This window comes from Lepisma saccharinum, chromosome 1, assembly GCF_977018435.1.
Source record: "Lepisma saccharinum chromosome 1, izLepSacc3.1, whole genome shotgun sequence".
In the NCBI taxonomy this organism is placed as follows: Eukaryota; Metazoa; Arthropoda; class Insecta; order Zygentoma; family Lepismatidae; genus Lepisma; species Lepisma saccharinum.
The window spans coordinates 28,882,671-28,901,011 of NC_139229.1; the positions used below are offsets into that span (position 1 = coordinate 28,882,671).

At 37.6% G+C, this 18,341-nt stretch overlaps 1 protein-coding gene across 5 annotated transcripts in view; it reads left to right on the plus strand.

Moving 5' to 3' along the window:
* The first annotated feature begins 4,264 nt into the window (after nucleotides 1–4,264).
* The window catches only part of LOC145994098 (actin-binding protein IPP), a 41,265-nt gene continuing 27,188 nt past the window's right edge, over nucleotides 4,265–18,341 (plus strand). For 3 of the 5 annotated variants that reach the window (XM_083130185.1, XM_083130198.1, XM_083130203.1), the window contains exons 1-2: nucleotides 4,265–4,292; nucleotides 7,570–7,757. In XM_083130185.1, the coding sequence (XP_082986311.1) occupies nucleotides 7,596–7,757 (162 nt within the window). In that variant the 5' untranslated portion in view covers nucleotides 4,265–4,292; nucleotides 7,570–7,595. The other 2 variants (XM_083130188.1, XM_083130194.1) reach the window with 2 other exon arrangements.

Consider the following 18,341-nt stretch of genomic DNA (forward strand, 5'->3'; position numbering starts at 1 on the left):
CTGAAAAAGAAGATTGTACTGAATGAAGCAGCAACATTAGCATTTGCATTTTCTTTTTCTGGTTACATTTGACATTAATTCATTCTCACTCAAACTATTTTCTTCATCTTCTCTCTTAATCGACTTGAACCTTTTCCAAATTTCACACATACATAATACCTACATGAATGCATTGGGTAACACACTTCATGACTTTTCGAAAATGAAAAGTTTTATTTATAAAGTACAATTTAAAACTTTACTTTCATGGCAATCTCTCGAAAAATAAAGTGAATAGACTTGTGCATTCTTCGTAATTTCCTTGCCGAATTACAGTGTTATTCCCCATGCCAGTCTTCTGTCAATCAATTACGTTTCCCGTGATTCATTTACAAATTTAATTTTGTTGATTCCACGGGGTGGAAATGCATGAAAACTTTCATTTGTTCTGACCCATAAAACGATTTAGAGCACAAAAAAACCTGAACAGTAGACCTTACTCTTTCGTATATTCCCCATGCTTGAAACGACTTCAACAGAACGTGTATCCTACTTAGACTAGTTCCTAAAAGTCCCACCAGATGGCATATCGGTTAATTTTAATCCTACGCCAGCATTCCGCTTGACGGGGATCGCGCCTGCATGTTCAAACTGGCCGCGTCCTAATCGGCAGCAGATGTCACCTAGAACACCGTTCCATCCGCGGACTCAGCCAACCTCCGTTGTCCGAATTCGCGGCAGACGTGGAGTCGGAGGGGAGAGCAGAGAGCCGCGACAGATACACGTTTGAACTCGCTGTGGCTGTGTCCGGATTGGCAAGCGCTCCGTCCCGTTCACTCCCGTTGCTCTCGCGTGCCGTCGAAGTCACATCCAAGTCGTCCGAATCTACATGTCCCCTTGCAGGGTTGGCAAAATTTGTGTTTTTTTTTAAAAGAACAAAACAAACAGTTTTTTGTGTGTTTAAAACATGTTTTTTTTTGTTTTAAACATAGTTTTAAACATGAGTTAAAAAAAACATGTTTTAAACATGTTTTAAACAAAACAAATTCAACCTTTTCCCAGTAAATTATAGTTAAAGTCGTTAAAGAGAAAAAATACTCATTTTTATGAGTACAATGGCGACAAGGACAGTTTATTTACCTTTGGAGATAAGGTTTACCATACTGCAGGGTAGGGGTGTGGGGTACAGAATTTTTTGGGTCGGGACGGGGAAAATTCTCAAAAAAGTCGGAAAATTTTCGGGACGGGATGTGTTCGAAATTTCCCAAAGCTCTTGAAATCTCGAATTCTACATGTAATTTCCATCTTAAGTGCTTGTTTTTGCACTTCTGGTACAAAACCACAATGCAGAGAATGTCTAGAATTGACGACGTTTTAAAATGACCATTCGGAATTTCCAGACTGCTTGGGATCCCAAAACGTCGGAAAGTCAGGATCGGGACGGAAATTTTCTTTCCCGATCCCGGTCCCGACTTTTCGGGATCTCGCACACCTCTACTGCAGGTATAGGCGCCGACTCCATGGGGCTTAGGGGGTGGGGTCGAGCCCCCCAATATTAACAATGTGGGGGCAGAGCCACCCAAATAATTTTGCTTAAGAGGATCTAATGTATTATTTTGCTTCTCTTGTAAAGTTTACTCTGAACTGTGCCACATGAACTTAACTTTTAATACACATTTAAAATTTTCTACACCATCAACTTTGGTGGACTAAAACCGCTAAACCATCAACTTTGGGGAGGCTATGACCAGAGACAGCAAAACCCATGATTTATTACTAGTATATACTAAGTATGTAATTATGAGTATTGTTAAAATTTTTACTAAACATGAGTTTCAAAAGACGATGTGCATGAACTAGGGTAGTGGATGGGACGTTCGGGCTACAAATGGCTCTCGCATGATCGCGAGATCATTGATATATTAGGGAGATCTGTTTTGCGCTCCGTGGTAGCAGATAATAAAAGTCGGGAATATTTTGCTATTATGGTTGACGAAACTTGTGACATATCCAACCGTGGACAATTAATATTCTGCATTCGAACTGTGAATAAAAAAATGACATTTTTGAGGAATTCATGGGCTTTTATTAGGGGTGTGCGGGACGGGAAAAATTTTCAATTTCCCTACTGAGTCGGGAAATGTTCAAAATTTCCCAAAGCTCTGAAAATCTCGAATTATACACGTCATTTTCACTTTAAGTGATTTCTGGATTAAAAACTAACAATTTACGGTAAGTTCCAGAAATTGACAATGCAGAAAACGTCGAGAAATAACGACATTTTCAAATGAGCATTCGGTATTTCCCGACTGCACGGGATCCCGAAAATTCGGGAAATCATTTCCCGAAGTCCGGATCGGACTTTTATGAGATTCCAAACACTGTGGCCAAAACTTAAAAAAGGTTGAGAGTGAGTCATTCAATAATTTATTTCAGTGATCAGAGCCCCCCCAATAATTTTGACAACTCGGCGGCCGTGACTGCAGGGACAAAAGTTGTGGGTAATAGCCCCCCTTTTTCCGCCACTACTGAAGTAGGTTAGGATTTATATTCATCTAAATTTCAAGAAACTAAATATTATAGAATTCCTATCCTCGTCCTGAAAAAATCACGGTGAAATATTTCCTGTTGCCTGAACAGTTTATATAGCAGAAAACAACCTGCAGTGTCATAATAGATTCTCCAGATGATTTTTTTCAAAGTCCAAAATTATGTTTCCAAAAGTAAGCATCTGCGCTTCATTCAGTTATACAAACCAATGAATCGTATCGCAAAAGAAAAAAAATCACGTCACGATCAAAATCACGCATTGTGTATTTAGATATTAGTTTCCATTTCAAGCTTCCACCAGTCTCAAACTTACAGGACGATACGAAACAAGGAACTGAGAGGTTTCGATTTCTACAGTAAAGCACGGGTCTTTCTTGTCGCACAACAATCTTGCTACCTTGTGCATACGTTGCTAGCCTGCCTAACCTAACAACATAGGCATTTAGCCTAAAATTATAAAGCTTTCTCCCGTGACGTCAGAACATAAGGTTGCTCAAGTGTTGTGCGATAAGTGAGACCTGTAAAGAACGGATTAATTGACACAGATTCAATGAAAAACAGGGTTGCCAAACAAAAAAATTATCACAGACTATAAAATATCTACCACCAAAATGTGTTTTAAACACTTGTAAAAAAAACATGTTTAAAACAGATTGTTTTAAACGTTTAAAACATTTGTAAAAAACAAAGCCGTGTGTTTTAAACGTTTAAAACAAAGTGTTTTAAACACTTTTGTTTTAAACATGCCAACCATGTCCCCTTGTAGTAAGGTTGTCACTTTTCCCGCCAGGTGTCAGCCCGAACTTCACTCACCGCGCTCTGGGGCGCAGGCGCACCGTACGGCAGCAGAAGGGAGAGAACGGGACGGAGCGCTTGCCAATCCGGACACAGCCTTGTTACGAAGTTGCAAACTGCACGAAATCGCCAGAATAACAATGTTGCATGAAACAGAGCGTGCTTTTCTCTTTTCACACAAATTATATGCTGTGTTTATACACTTTGAAATTACATTTTTATTGACATTTGTTGGTGAAACCTTCATTAATATTAATTTCCAGGTACATATGAAAATGATTATATTTAAATCCAATAGCGCAACAGCCCAATATCGGGCCAAGGCTTACCTACCGACTGCTGGCCTCCCTTCCACGCGAGCCACCAAGGGGAGATCTGCAGCCAGTCTAGGGGGACGGGTGGTCAGCCCGACCGACCCCCAGCCGTTGTAGGACTTCGCGACCGGATTGCGCTCACTCACTCGGAGCTCGCTAATTTCCTCACGATGGTGGGAATGGCCACCATAGAATAGTTACTACTACTATTCTGTGCCTATACGTAGGCCGAATAAATTCCGACCAGAGCCGGATTCGAACCTACGCCGTCCCGCAGCGAACGATCTCAAGACGAGTGAACGCCTTAACCCGCTCGGCTACGGAGGAGGACATTGATTATATTTACTATAATAGTAATGACATTTTTCCTCGGAAATTCTATGTGTACGAATAACAATGTTACATACTGTATGACATTTTTTCCTCGGAAATTCTACATGTACGAAAAACAATGTTATATATTTGGATGTTTAGGCCGGCGAGATACGTAGCGTTGGTACATTTCAGTATTCCGGCCTTTATAAAGCAGGCCGTGACGTCCATTATGAAGAAGAAGAAGACAGTACCTTTGAGTTGATAAGGTCAAGAAGAAGAAGAAATGTGCGTAGATGCCAGATTGCACAGATTATTGTTTGTGCATGGAGTATGACGGAGGTAGGGTGTTTTTCATCTTCTTCAATTTACACTCTTAAATAATAATGAAATTGAAATAATCACACCGTTATATCCATTACTTTCAATGGAATACCGAAAACATTACTTCATCTCACCAGTTAACATGTCAACATTTGATTAGAGGTGTTAGGTGTAGTAAGTGAAATTTACTATTTCAGTACATGTATTTTCGCTATTTCTTGTTCTGAATAAGCCATTCTAATAAATATGGAAATAATATATAAAATTTAGGAGGGATTTTAGTATACCGTAAGCATTGTTTAATGTTGTCTGCCTATTCATTCATTTCAATCGATTTTGTGCTAGGTGTCTGCCGATATGACTAACCTGAATGTTCCATTCACCAGTGGCCAGCTCTACACCTTCGAAAATTGCATTTATTTTTAATCGACAGGTTTTGGTGTTTTACTTTTAATGAAACTGACTTCAAGATGCGGAAACCACACAAAATATTCGACTTCGAAGTATGCTCGTGTGAAATTCTTTGTATCCTGGAATAATTTTAGGCCCAAGCCTAAAATTTATTATGCTACGAATGCAATTTTAACATGGTTCGATTTACTTCTATTAACACATACTGCGGAATCAATTTATGCTTTTGCCGTTAGTACAGCGCCTAGAATAACGTAGTGTGGAAAGCGACCCAAGAAACTGGTTCCCGAGACGATGACAACATAGATGGCAGTGCGATCAGCACAGCTGTTAATATTCTTATGAAAGTAATGCGGCTTAGTTAGTTTTTGGAATATATTGTGTAGATTTGTTTGTCTTGAAAGACGGTACGTCAATTGATGGAAATAGTTATATTTGTGGAGTGATTTGCAGTCACGAAATGGCATTAATTTAGAAAGAAAAGTAAAATAAAATTAATAAATAAATAGCATGCTTAACACAAGAAAAACATCGCAAATGTGATTCCGGACGTCAGGTGTTGGATTGTGTACTAGAGTTTATTTTTCTATGTTATTAGAATATAAATAGTATCCTGAGAGATATTTCATACTGAGGCGACAAACCACAAGTGTCGCTTGCAAGCGAGCCATTGGTAATCAATGCAGTCTTTCGAAAAATAGGGACACAAGCTCTTTCCGGAGAGATTTTACAATACCAGGAATTTCTCCATTTTGTTTGAAATTTGGCATACTCAGTAATTTTGGCCCCTTAATTTGGCACTCACACGTGGGAATAGCAAAATAATCTAAATTAAGTGCTTATTTCTACACCCTCTATTTCGGACATTTTGTTTTGTTTTTTGTGAACATTGTGTAATGCTAATTGTGAAGAACATAAATCTGGAGCACGGAAAGAACTATTTACCAATGTATAGCCGACTGAAGTTCAGATATTGCCGTTTGAAATTTTTGAGTCCAAATTTCCCACCGATTCCAGGCTCCACCCCTGGGGTAATTATCCTACTGCGGCCCTGCCTCCGCTACGCTCTGCTCCGGCTACCCAGCTTTCACTATAGAGTCCCTTTTAAAGGTATGTTAGAAATTGGCCGGTTTCACCTGCCCCCAAATAAGTGCCAAATTTCAACTGCACATTCATGATTACCAGACCAAAATTTGTAAGTAGGCTACACCGAATTTCAAACAAATTGCAGATATTTCCGTTATTCTAACTAACGTAACCTATCCTTACCGTCAATGAATCATGGAACAAACATTTAATCCACACTATTGAAGATGCCATTTTCTCACATGCAATTGGTATAACTATTCTTACAACACTCTAGAAACCGCACCTTTGCCAAACTTACCTCTATTCGAAGCCGCATTCCACAACATCATCTCCCTCCAGACTGTCATCGTCACTATCGCCATTCTCCTCCGAGCTTGTTGGATTGTACAAAATTCCAAAGTCCGGTTCATTCGTAATTCAAACCACCTTTTCATACCTCAAATGAAAAAGTAACAATGCGGCAACGCTGTAGACACAGCAACAAGTACGCAACGAATACCGAACCTCACTTGTCCACATCAAATATGGCTACCACAATAGTGTATAGACAATCATACCGGTGTTAATTCCACATAATTTAGGAATTTCTATACGTGAGCGCCAAATTTTAACTTTAGATTCGTGATTAGGAGGCCCAAATTAGTAAGTATCCAAACGCGACATGGGTCCTTCTGTCCAAGGCAACTTTCATACCGAAGCAACACGCGACACATGTCACTTGGAAACAAGCCAATCAAGAGATTGCCTCAGCTGTAATAATTAGTTTTCCTGCTAGGAGAATTTGATAAACAAATCATAAAACAATCGGAACCATTACCCATCTATGTTACATCTCCATTTGTCTACCTAAGTAGAAAAAAAGGTAAAGTGCTCCCCTGTGCTTAGGCCAAGCCATGAAGGCATACCGCCTTTACCCCCCAGGTACCCATGTCATTCGACGCTGGGTTAACACCAGGGTCGCTTCCAACGTTAGAAAATTTCCCGGATTTGAACCAGCCGAGGATCGAACCCGGGACCTTTTGCATGGTAGTCAGACTCGTTACCGACTGAGCTACCGCGATCACTAAGTAGAAACACTTTTATTTGACAAATAACACATTGCCCACTATTTTTGTACGGTAAAGCAAAGAACCTCTCTAAATAAAAGTATTCATTTATTATTATAAAATAACTCAATTTTTAATTCATAAACCACCCTGTGCACAAAGTGTGCCACGTGACTGCTTATGTTACAAAAGAAGGTTGATTGCCGGAGGGTTAAATATCTAGTTGAACTAAAAATGTCAGGAAAGTTACAGAATATTTTGGTATTCTTAAATACATGTAGGCATATGCATATTATGCATGTGGACCATCAGAGATATAGCTTCAATCATTTCACACAAAATTAGCAACATGCATGCCATAAATCTTGGTTTGTGTGAATGTTGAGTTGATTCAAGTTTTATATTGTTCAAGTAGTAAATTTTTGTGACAACTGAAAAACTATCTTTTATGGTCATATGCATTGCTGTGCAATGTTATATATCTAGTTAAATATATTTATCATTAGTAATAGATTGTTATGTTCAATTCATTCATCCCCACAATTTTTCATATCCTTGCATTTGATAGCATTGTGCAAGTGTCTATTTACAAGCACAAAAAAATTATTGTTTTGAAATAATGATCCGAAGAAGGAAGCACTTACCCTGAAATCTAACTGAAAATTTGTATTTTGTGCTTGAAAATATCTGTTTTCAAACCAGAAGTGTGTTGCAGTGTTTGTTTTTAATAATTTTATTTTTATTTCCAGGAGGTGCTACCTGAGTATCCGTTGTGATGCCTCTACTAAAAAGCAATGAGGTCTCTGCAGATTCTGAACCAAACCACCAGTACTGCCACCACCATTATGCTACGAAAGTGCTTCACAACTTGAATTGCCTTCGACAGAATTCAAGGTTCTGTGATGTCAGTATTATTGCCGAAGGAAAGGTTATGAAGGTAATTATGTTCACTTTGCCATGTACTTTGATTATTGATTCTAAGTTATAAATTAAGGAATTGTTGACCAACAAGTAGCTGTAGCTGCTATACCCCACAAAGCTGTGTCACTGGGTGCTGGTGACCCTGCGTTCACCCATAAGAAAGTGGAAAATTGTGCATGCTTTGTGAACATTTTAGCTTCCAGATATGCATTATAAAGCATTTATTTAGTGATTTTATGTGGAATCATTTATGATACCATGACATTGTTGCCAACTCCATGTGATGTAGTAGGAGATGTATTAGAAAACAGGTTGTATGTGCTTATGTTATGGTTCACTGTACATAGTATAGAATTATCATATTAGTTGTTTAGGATTATCGTGAGTATTAGTTGTTGAAATGTTGTCACATTAATATGGCTTGTTATATACTGGTGTTGCATGCTCAAAAAAAAAAAAAAATGTCATTTTTTTTTCTCCAGAAAATGTTGTAAATTATTGCTTTAACCTTTTGCCGCCCAAGGCCTTTTTCACAGGTAAGCCTCTATTGCCCGAGCCGATTTTGAGTAAAATGCAGGGTTTCAATTAAATGAGTGTAGATCGGAGGCTAATTGCCCTAGAGAGATGAGTGATATACCGTTGTACGCGGAATGAACCAGAGTCAGACTATATGAAATTTTTGAAAATTCGGCGTATATGTGGTGGGGGGAGGGGGCTAACTCTCAAAATTCCAAAATTTCACAAAAAAATTTGGTTCCCCCACCCTCCCCCCAAGAAAAAAGTACATGACAGTGTCGACATGCACATGGAAATGATCGCTGACATGTAAGGAACACAAAAATATTTGCATTATTATCATATGACCAATGTAACTTGAGTTGTACCCCCAAAAGGAATGGTCGGCATGCCACTGATTGAAGCTTCAAAATGCAGCGGTACCTTGAAATGACTATAGCTCAGAAACTAAATGCCCTAGAGATATGAAAGATATACCGTTGTACGCAGAATGAATCACAGATTTAGACAATATATAATTTATGCACATTCGGCGTATATATGGAGGGGGAAAGGGGGGAAATCCCCTGAAAATACTTTTTTTTTAGAAAATGGGGTTTCGCCCCCTCCGAAAAAAGGATATGAAAAGTTCAAAATGCACATAGAAATTATCGCAGGCATGTAAGAAACAGAAAAATATTTGCATCATTGTCGTATGACCAATGTAACTTGAGTTGTACCCCCAAAAGGAATGGCCACTGATTCAAGCTTCAAAATGCAGCGGTACCTTGAAATGACTATAGCTCAGAAACTAAATACCCTAGAGATATGAAAGATATACCGTTGTACGCAGAATGAATCACAGATTCAGGCGATATATAATTTATGCACATTCGGTGTACATATGGAGGGGGAAAGGGGGAAATCCCCTCAAAAATACTTTTCATAAAAAAAATGGTGTTCCCCCCTCACCCTCCCCCCCCCGAAAAAATGTCAAAATGCAAAATTTATGCAAATTTGGTGTATATATGGAGGGGGAAGGGAGAAAACCCCCAAAAATTATTTTAAAAAATTGTCACTTCACCCAAAAAATGTCCTCGCACTTGGGCACAAAACGACACCTACGCACAACATTCACGGACGAAAAGCTAGAACGTATTGACAAATGAGCGCCAATTCTTACAGCTGCTTGAAATTCTATTCTTAGACAATGCTGGGTAATCCCTGTTGCCACTTGTAGACACTTGTGCTAAAAAAAAAAGCAAAGGTTTCCTTCAGCACGCTTCGAAATTCCATTCTCACAAGGCAGATTCAACAACCAGTCTCCCCCTCCCCCACACCCTCACGGAAAACTTTCATTTTGACATCGGATACTGATAAACAAGCTTCCTTCGAAAGCACTTAGCAGGAGGGAGTGAAAAGCATTGCTTTAGAACAACAAAGCCGGTCTTCCTTTGTCGGCAAAAAATTGACCTTGATAAGAGACGCAAAAGAGAAGTCCCTTTCCCCGCCTTTCCCCCTCCATTTTCATGAAGACAAAAAAAATGCAAAAAACCATTTGTGTTAAATACATGTGTTAGGAACAATATAAAAAAATAAAATCGAAATTCTAGCCAAAAATAGAAAAGTTATAACGTAAAAACTACGACCTTGACACAGCGTCTCGATCGAGATGCTTGGTTCCGTGAGGGTTACTTTTGGGTATCTCGTTCGAGATGCTTGGGCAGCAAAAGGTTAAATACTTGTGAGGTTCTACGATTGTTAAAATGTTTGGAAAACTTGTAAAGAACTTGTAATACTAAAAATAATTCATGAAATTCAAGTCTCACTGGGTTTTTTCAGGTTATTTTCCTTAAATCATGCTAACAAGAAAGGTTTCAGAAATTTTTAGAAGAAATGTTTGCATTGATTGATGCAGCATAGTTGAACAAATCTTATAATTGTGAAATGTGTTAGCACTTTTGTTATCAGTAGAGCTTGGATTTATATGTAATTACTAGAGTGCGGATTTTGCATATTAATATGCAACCAGGTTCTAAAGTTGTTTCAGAGCATTCCGAACTGAAGTAGGGGGGTTTTAAAGTGCATATAAATGCATATTTAAGGTGTTCATGCATATTTTCTGTGTAAGCGCATATAAATGCATATTAAGTGAAAAAATCATTAAATTGATAGTTTTTGAAAATATATTTGTTTACTTGGTTAATGTTTCGTGTGTGGATTGTTTCTGAGAGTAAAATTTTCAATCACAGGTGTTCGAAAACCTCTGTTTGTGCGCTGCAGGGCAGACTGTTTCCACCCCCCTTCCCCTGCGCATACCTGGCAATGACACAGAACACGTGCATCCCCTCCCCCAGCCTTCTTCTTTGGCCTATATAAGGCAACGGAGATTTTTGCTCGTAAACAGTCTGTGCTCCATTGAATTAGTGTAGTTTGCATTGTGTGAAGATGCAGAAGGAAAAATCATCGAAGATTGTTTTACTGAAACAGTGGATTATAGGAGAGCTTACTTTACAAACGGACGGGAGAGCGATTTTCTGCAGAGTATGCTGTAAGGAAGTAAGTATAATATTTTTTTCTTTTTTATACTCAACTTGGTCTCTTTGTTTTTAGTGAACCGTAACAGTGTGAATCCAGAAGTTATTAAAATATTTTGTATTGTTTCAGATACCATGTGACAAAAAATATCAAGTAGTTCAGCACACGAAGACTGCCATCCACCTAAGAAATTCTAGCAAGACCTGCAAACAGCAAACAATAGAAACTGTACTTGATGAACAAAAAACAAGTGAAGATGGTTTCGCTGGTGACCTGTGCAAAGCGCTCATATCAGCTAACATTCTTCTAAGAAAGGTCAGCAATTCTGAATTTCGTAGCTTCCTCGCAAAGTATTGCGAGGAAAAAGTTCCAGACGAGTCAACACTACGAAAGAATTATATTGGTCCACTGTATTCCGAGGTAGGTTGAGTGAAAGCTGTGCTACAAGGTGATTCAACAGAACTATTACAAAATCTCACGCCAGAGGACATAGCTGCATTGAAATATTGTCCAGTGACAAGTTGTAGTGTGGAGCGCACCTTGTCTTCATACAAGGATATACTAACTGATAAACGGAAAAATTTCACTCTAACCAATTTAGAGAGATATGTTGTAGTGCACTGCAATTTACATAAATTCAAAACTACTTAACAACTGGAAATAGTAAATTCAATTTAATACAAGATTTTGCAACCTTACTGGACATGGAAGCTGTTGTTATTTCGTCTTTACCTTCAATGGTCACTATGTGGGTGTAGTACTTTAAAAAATAAATGTATTTCGAAGAATTTATTTTGTGCCTATATTTTTCCTTTAGTGCATAATTTGCATATTTGAGTGCATATTGTACTTGTTTTTAGTGCATAGATGCATGTATTTTCCACTTTTTTAGTGCATATTGATCCGCACTCTAGTAATTACATATTCTATTCCTTTCTAGATACATACCTTGAACACAAAAATGTCAACAAATTATGTAACTGAAATCATTTCACATAAGATTTATGTTACATATTTGCTAATTTACTTTACATAAAACAACATATTTCAGCAATTTTTTCCCTTCTTGATTCATTTTCCTGTATTTTCAATCTCTCAATCATGATGAAGAAAATTTGTATCTCATGTGATGTATTTTCTAATCAATGAGATGCATAGTGCTTACGTGCGATCACCTACAATTGACTGCCAAGTCAAAAGACCGGCTGAAGAAAAAAAAATACTGGAACTGTTATTTATTGAAAGATGCTGGAGTTTCTCTCCCCCCCCCCCTCTTTCTGGTTACATATTTCCGTTCCGTTTTTAGGTTTAGGCAAAGCACCTGGAAACTTGGCATCGGTGAACAAGAAAGCTACTTTCCTGTACATAGCGAGTTGCACAATATGTTCCCTTGTATAAAAAAGTACAAAAGTAGCTATGTATTTTCATTCGATTGTTCTTTCTGTAGACACTTTTTTTTTTACAATTTCCTTCGAAAGGTTACAAGGAGCTCTCCTACATATTTACATATTCTACAATAATTTGCGATGTAAAAAATAATTAATACTTCACAAAATTGGTTTCTTAAATGTGTACACGTTGCTGTTCTTTCTTGAGTTTATAAATTTGATACGAATTTTAATTTGAACAAATATTTTCAAATAAAATAAATATCTAGCAGAAGTCTTGAAATTGCTTCAATACTCTATTATTAATAATATTACATATTCTTTGATACTACATATCCTTTTGATAATACATATTTAGGTACATATTTTATCAATTATTGTTACATATTTTGTACTTTGGTATTACATAAAAATCCGGGGTCTAGTTATCAGTAGGGAACGGAACTTTATGTGCTAAAAAACACAGAAATATTTATTTTTTATGTGTCATAAATGTTGAAAATATGTGATAAAAACAGGAAAATATGTGACAAAAATAAAAACATTTGGTAACAAAAACAAACTATAACATGCATTTTAAACACCTGAAATTAGTTTCTAAATGATTACCTCTTAGCGAGCAATTTTTTGGAAGAGTTGCAGTGGATCACCATAGTTTTTTTCCAAATTCTCCATTGTAAATCTGTGACGATTATCTCTAAAAAGCATCTTATATTGTGAGAAAGATTGCTCCACGTCACAAGAAACAATTCTTGCATATTTGAATCACGAAATGTCACTAACGCTTAAGTTTTCCAAAGCTTCCTCTTCCTCTACTTCACTTTCCAAAACACATGCAATTTGGCACAAAGTTTGAAAACCTTGTTTTTTCCCAAAAAATTCTGTACATTTAGACACTTAGATCCAGTGAGTTCTTGCAGTTTCGATTCTACTATACGGACTTTAACAATGGAAGCTGCCAAAGTGTTCGCGGACGATTCAAGCTTTCATATGGAATTAGAGAGAATGGACAGGTTTGTTGAGATGTATGCCAATTCGACTTTTACGGAGGGCTCCATCAACAGTTCTTGCAGAATTCTTCTTTGTCGAGATCATTTACAACAGATACAATTTTTTCAAACTTCTGGGCATAACATCTGCATCCAACCAAGTGCCCCATCGCGTAACTACAGGTGTAGGGGGAAGGGGAACCTCAGGACATTTTTGTTTAAAATTGTCTATTCTTCTAGCCAACTTGATAAAAACTTTCTTGCCATTTGAAACCAGTTTATCGACATTGGGATAAAGAGCTCTTATCTTTTCACATACTCTATGCAACGCATGGGCCACACATTTAACGTGCACCATTTTGGGGTAGCTAACGGCAAGGCCTACTGCAGCTTTTTTCATGTATGCTGCAGCATCTGTCACGAGGAGAAGAACATTGTCAAATGTTATGCCTTCCGGCCACAATAGCTGCATTGCTTCATTAAAAAGCCTTGCTATCATTACGTGTAGCCAGCCCCAGCTACTACTTACAGCTATTTTCTCCCAATAGGATCGTAGGCGAGGTGCCAGAAGTCTGCCAGCGAGGGTGTTCAAAGACAAAACAAACCTAGCACTCTCGATATGAAAGAGGTGCAGAGTAGCCTATAAACATTTTTCCTTCGAGGATTTCGAGGTGGATGAAGTCAATGAGCGATTTTATGTATTTAAAATGAAAATTCGCAAAATATGTATTTACATATGGAAAACTGGAAAATATGTGTTTTTATGTAAAATAAAATTTGCTGTGTTGACATATAAGGCTATAATCAGAATTTTGGCAAAAATGAGGGTCTGTATCTTATCGCAGAAAAAAACATTTAATTACCTAAAGTTCCTTTCCCTAGTTATCAGTGTCTTCCTTCCTTAAGAGCCCGTATCACTGCTGGTGACGATACCTAAAAAATAGGTTCTTGCGTCGACCTTCTGTGCTCGAACAGTCAAGTGTGTGGCATTTAAATTTTACTGAGTTAAAGATCAAATATGAAATTTGTTATGTCGTTAAGCCTTTTTTTAAATACATTATTTATTACGTAGTTTTCCTTATCTCAATTTCGTAAAATTCACTTGATCGCCAATTATATGTAATAACTTAAATCAACATTTTAAAGAACAAGAAAGCTTCTACTGTTCTTCTACAGCAAAGAAATGAAACTGATCTTACATAATTTTCTTTAGAATGTCTGTAGTTCGTCGACGTACAGAGCAATGTATGTAAATTCTAACTTTGACGTTTCTAAGCTGGTCGCGCTAGCCGTTTCCCCCTCTGTACCGCTCGCGCTTAACCCCCCCCCACCCCTCCACGGCCCTTTTTTCTTTCACAATCGGCCGGTCTTCCAAGAAAACCGCATGCTGAGAGCTAGGAAAAGAAAAAAGAATTCAGGGAAAGGTTTTGGGGGGAATCAATGGTTTGGGCGATGCTTGTAAACAGTTCTTCACTACGCTATATCCTAATACTAAATCACGATGGGGTTGTAGTGCAATGACAACAGTGAAGAACGGGGGATTTCTCCAGTATATTGTTCACGAATGGGAAGGGCTGGTTACAGAGACTCAAGTACACCTTTACAAAAGGTTTGTCTGCAAAAGAAAAATTGTGCCAAATTATAACTTTTTTTTTGTGAGAACACGAAAGTCCATTACCAAGGGATTTTTTTAGGGGGAAGGTGACTTTACTCAAAGTTTTTAGGTAAATATTGTGTAAATTCTATCTGGTGGTGGATTATCAACCAGTAACGCAAATTAATGACTTTTTAGCTGTCGATCATAAATAAGTTCAATGAACGTTCATTGTCAGTTTGAGATATTTCTGAGGGTCAATGGTAAAAAATACTTGATGGAAATAGTGCTATTTTTAAACATTTTGAACGTCCGTTCAACTTAATTTCGAATTTGGCTCCTTTCATGATTTGTAAGTAGGGGGATAAAATATATTTACTTAATACTTTACTGCGTTATTTTATCACCAATTACATATATATATATATATATATATATATATATATATATATTACAGTCAGACCCAAAGAAGTCACAACATAAGATAGTTCTGTGTCATCATATACAAAAATACTTTTAGGCATAGGTCTTATGTAAAATAAAATACATTAATTATATGTTGTTTTTTCTTTTCCAAAGACATTATTTAGTTGAATAATATGACAGACTTACTATTGATAATGACCATACAAAACACACCATAGAAATTTCATTCACTTTCAACTTTCTGGGGCCGGCCACCGTGGGGGAGTGGTTAGCACATCGCGCTACGACGCCAGGGGTCCCGGGTTCGAATTCCGGCTTGGCCGCGGATGTTTGTGAGTGTCCATTCATCAATTTCATCATATCATCACTTATTCCCTTCTTCGCAAATTGGCTAAAAGTGGCACAAAAAGCGAAGTAAAATAAAGCAAATCAATCAACTTTCTGGATATACGACAAATAACACTATTTCTGTATAAGGAATTTTAGGCGTGCTCAGATCCTCCGATTATGGGGAGCAAGGGCCTTGATAAGAGTTCAGCTGACGAAATAAAGCCTTCATTCCATCTCACTGTTTTTATTACATTGATGGGAACAAAACAGGGTCGTGTGTGTCCCGACGCATCTAAAATCACTTTATTAGATGAATTTCAACTTCAGTGGCACCATTGTTCTCTGCTGGCGCTTTATTTTCCATCTCTGCTGTTCAAAGACTATTGTACGTATAAACGTGGTTTAGTACCGCAAATTCAAAAGAACTACACATAATTTATTCATGTGCAATATATGGGCAATTTATTCTGCAGACACATACAGATAATACAACTAAAGAATAAAATATGTGGAGGTGTTAATAAGAAATTTGCTAGTGGGAGAGTCCAATTACATAGGAAGTAATACACTACCCTTTCCTTACGTAGTTACTTGGAACTTTCGTAGGTTTGAAAATAGTATTTACTTTTATTTCTATAAAAGCATAATGTTGTTTAAGAACTGTTATTAGATTCTTCTGCACTAAATTTCTAAGTGAGGCTATTAAGGGGCAACTTCTCCCTCCCCCCCCCCCCATTTACTCACCGTATGCAAAGAGTGTGAATACTTTTTTGCTGAAATGGGAAAGTGAACCACAGCAAGAAACTAATAATATACGTCTGTTTTTATGAACAGCTGCAGAATTACCTACAAACTTGTTGAAATTCACAGTTTTGCTAGCTTGTACTCATTGGACGAAATACATACAGCCAGGGACGGAGCTACAAGGAGGTCAGGAGGGATGAAACCCCAACAACATATCTAAGCTCCCTGTAGCCCCCCAGATTTTTATAGTACGGTAGACGCCTTTCGATCGAAAATTAAAGAAGTAGAAGCTATCTTACGTAATATTTTCCATTATAAAACTTCCCTTAGGGCAAGGCCATTGCTATGTTCAAGTACATTTCCTGCTTTTATAAGATCGCAAGATTATTGCAACGTGTTGTACGTAAAATCGTGGTTGGAGGTGGCAGCTGCAGATCTGCATGGATCAACAACGGACATTGATTATTTAATACGTACTAAGTAATTGTTAAATCACAAGTCTCCAAACTTGCCAAAAAAATTTACAGATACTCTGCTGCCTATCTGGTAGGTGGATGTGTTCAGAGGCTGTGGGATTGCTGTTTGGTTGTTGGAGGGTCAAACGATGATAATACGATGCCTACGAAGTTAAATGATAACAATTATTATCCTATGTAAATCATGTCACTATTTTTGGAGCGAGTGTTAAAAATTAATTTTTATAAGTTGGAGGATGTTACCAATTGTATTGTGAAGGTAACACTGAGAGAACAAACATATTTTCAGTGCAAATTCACCTACACTAGGAGACAAAAGCATTGACTATCAATATCATTGACATAAATCAATGGATACAGTTGCAGCTCTCGCACTGGGCAGATGTGATTAGTAGTGAAAATAACTACCAATAGTTTTATATATGTTTCACATCTGATTCTTCTCCATGGAATAGAAATTGGCCACTCGGCATAAATTATTTTCCAACGTCATAAATAATAATTTATTAACATGAAGACCTAGGCTTACAAGGAATAAAACTGCCCAAGCTTGCTGATTTTTGCACTAAATTGCAATGTTTAGTTGCACAGAGGCTAATCGGGACAAAACCTACAGCCTATAGTGGAATCCGAGCCACTTAATTAAATGTCCCTAACCGTGGATCGAACTCGTGACCCGTCGATTACAAAGCATCATTATTACCGCTAACCGAGGCGGGAAGGTTCACTTATAATCTTTCTAATTATTAACATTTAAGAGTTAGTTAGTTTCTTTAGTCTTTTAATTCCTTAATGTCATATTTTTGCCTCTCGGATATTTTCAATAACGATGTAACGATGAAAGGATTGAGAAAACATCGCTGACAATTATGTTCATTGCAAATACTCGAATGACAAACTACAATCAGAAAAGCTGCCCCCCGTGGCGGAGTGATTCAGTTCTTTTTCACATGCATGCTCGGATCCGGAGAGATAGTTCGCAACTATGAATAAGAGGAGTGTACAGTTAACAGAATCAAGCATATCTGGAAACTAGTAAGCTGCGTGAAAACTGACATACGTGTATTTCAGGATAACTATGATAGATATGAACAAGAAACTGTATTAGCCTTATCTGCGGATGTTTGAAAAGTCCTGTAGTAAATTCACAAATTCGTCGTTCCGGTTCAATATGAGTAATATGCATTGGCTGTAAATAGTTTTAATTGTATCAAAAATGCTAAAAGTACACATTTTACTAACTACACGACTTTCCCAATGATCCCAAATGGCTAACTTGGATTGATATTCATGTGCATTAGCACTGGCCTCCGTGGTGAAGTGGTTAGCACATCCGGGAGTTCGAATCCCAGCATGGATGCTCTTTGTGAGTGTCCGTTCATCAGTTTCATCATACAATTCATCCTCAGGCGGAGCACAAAGCATGATGCCTTAGGTTGTAAGACACGTTTTTATTACGTTAAGAAAAGAAAGAACATCAAAATCATCTCACTTAGGATAATTCACCAACTGCAGAAAACACAATAGAATGTCTTCCGCCTGTTCTGCACATGTGTCGCAACAGGGTGAATAGTTATGCACTACTACAAAACATCGTCATTATTTCCCTAGTTTACAGCA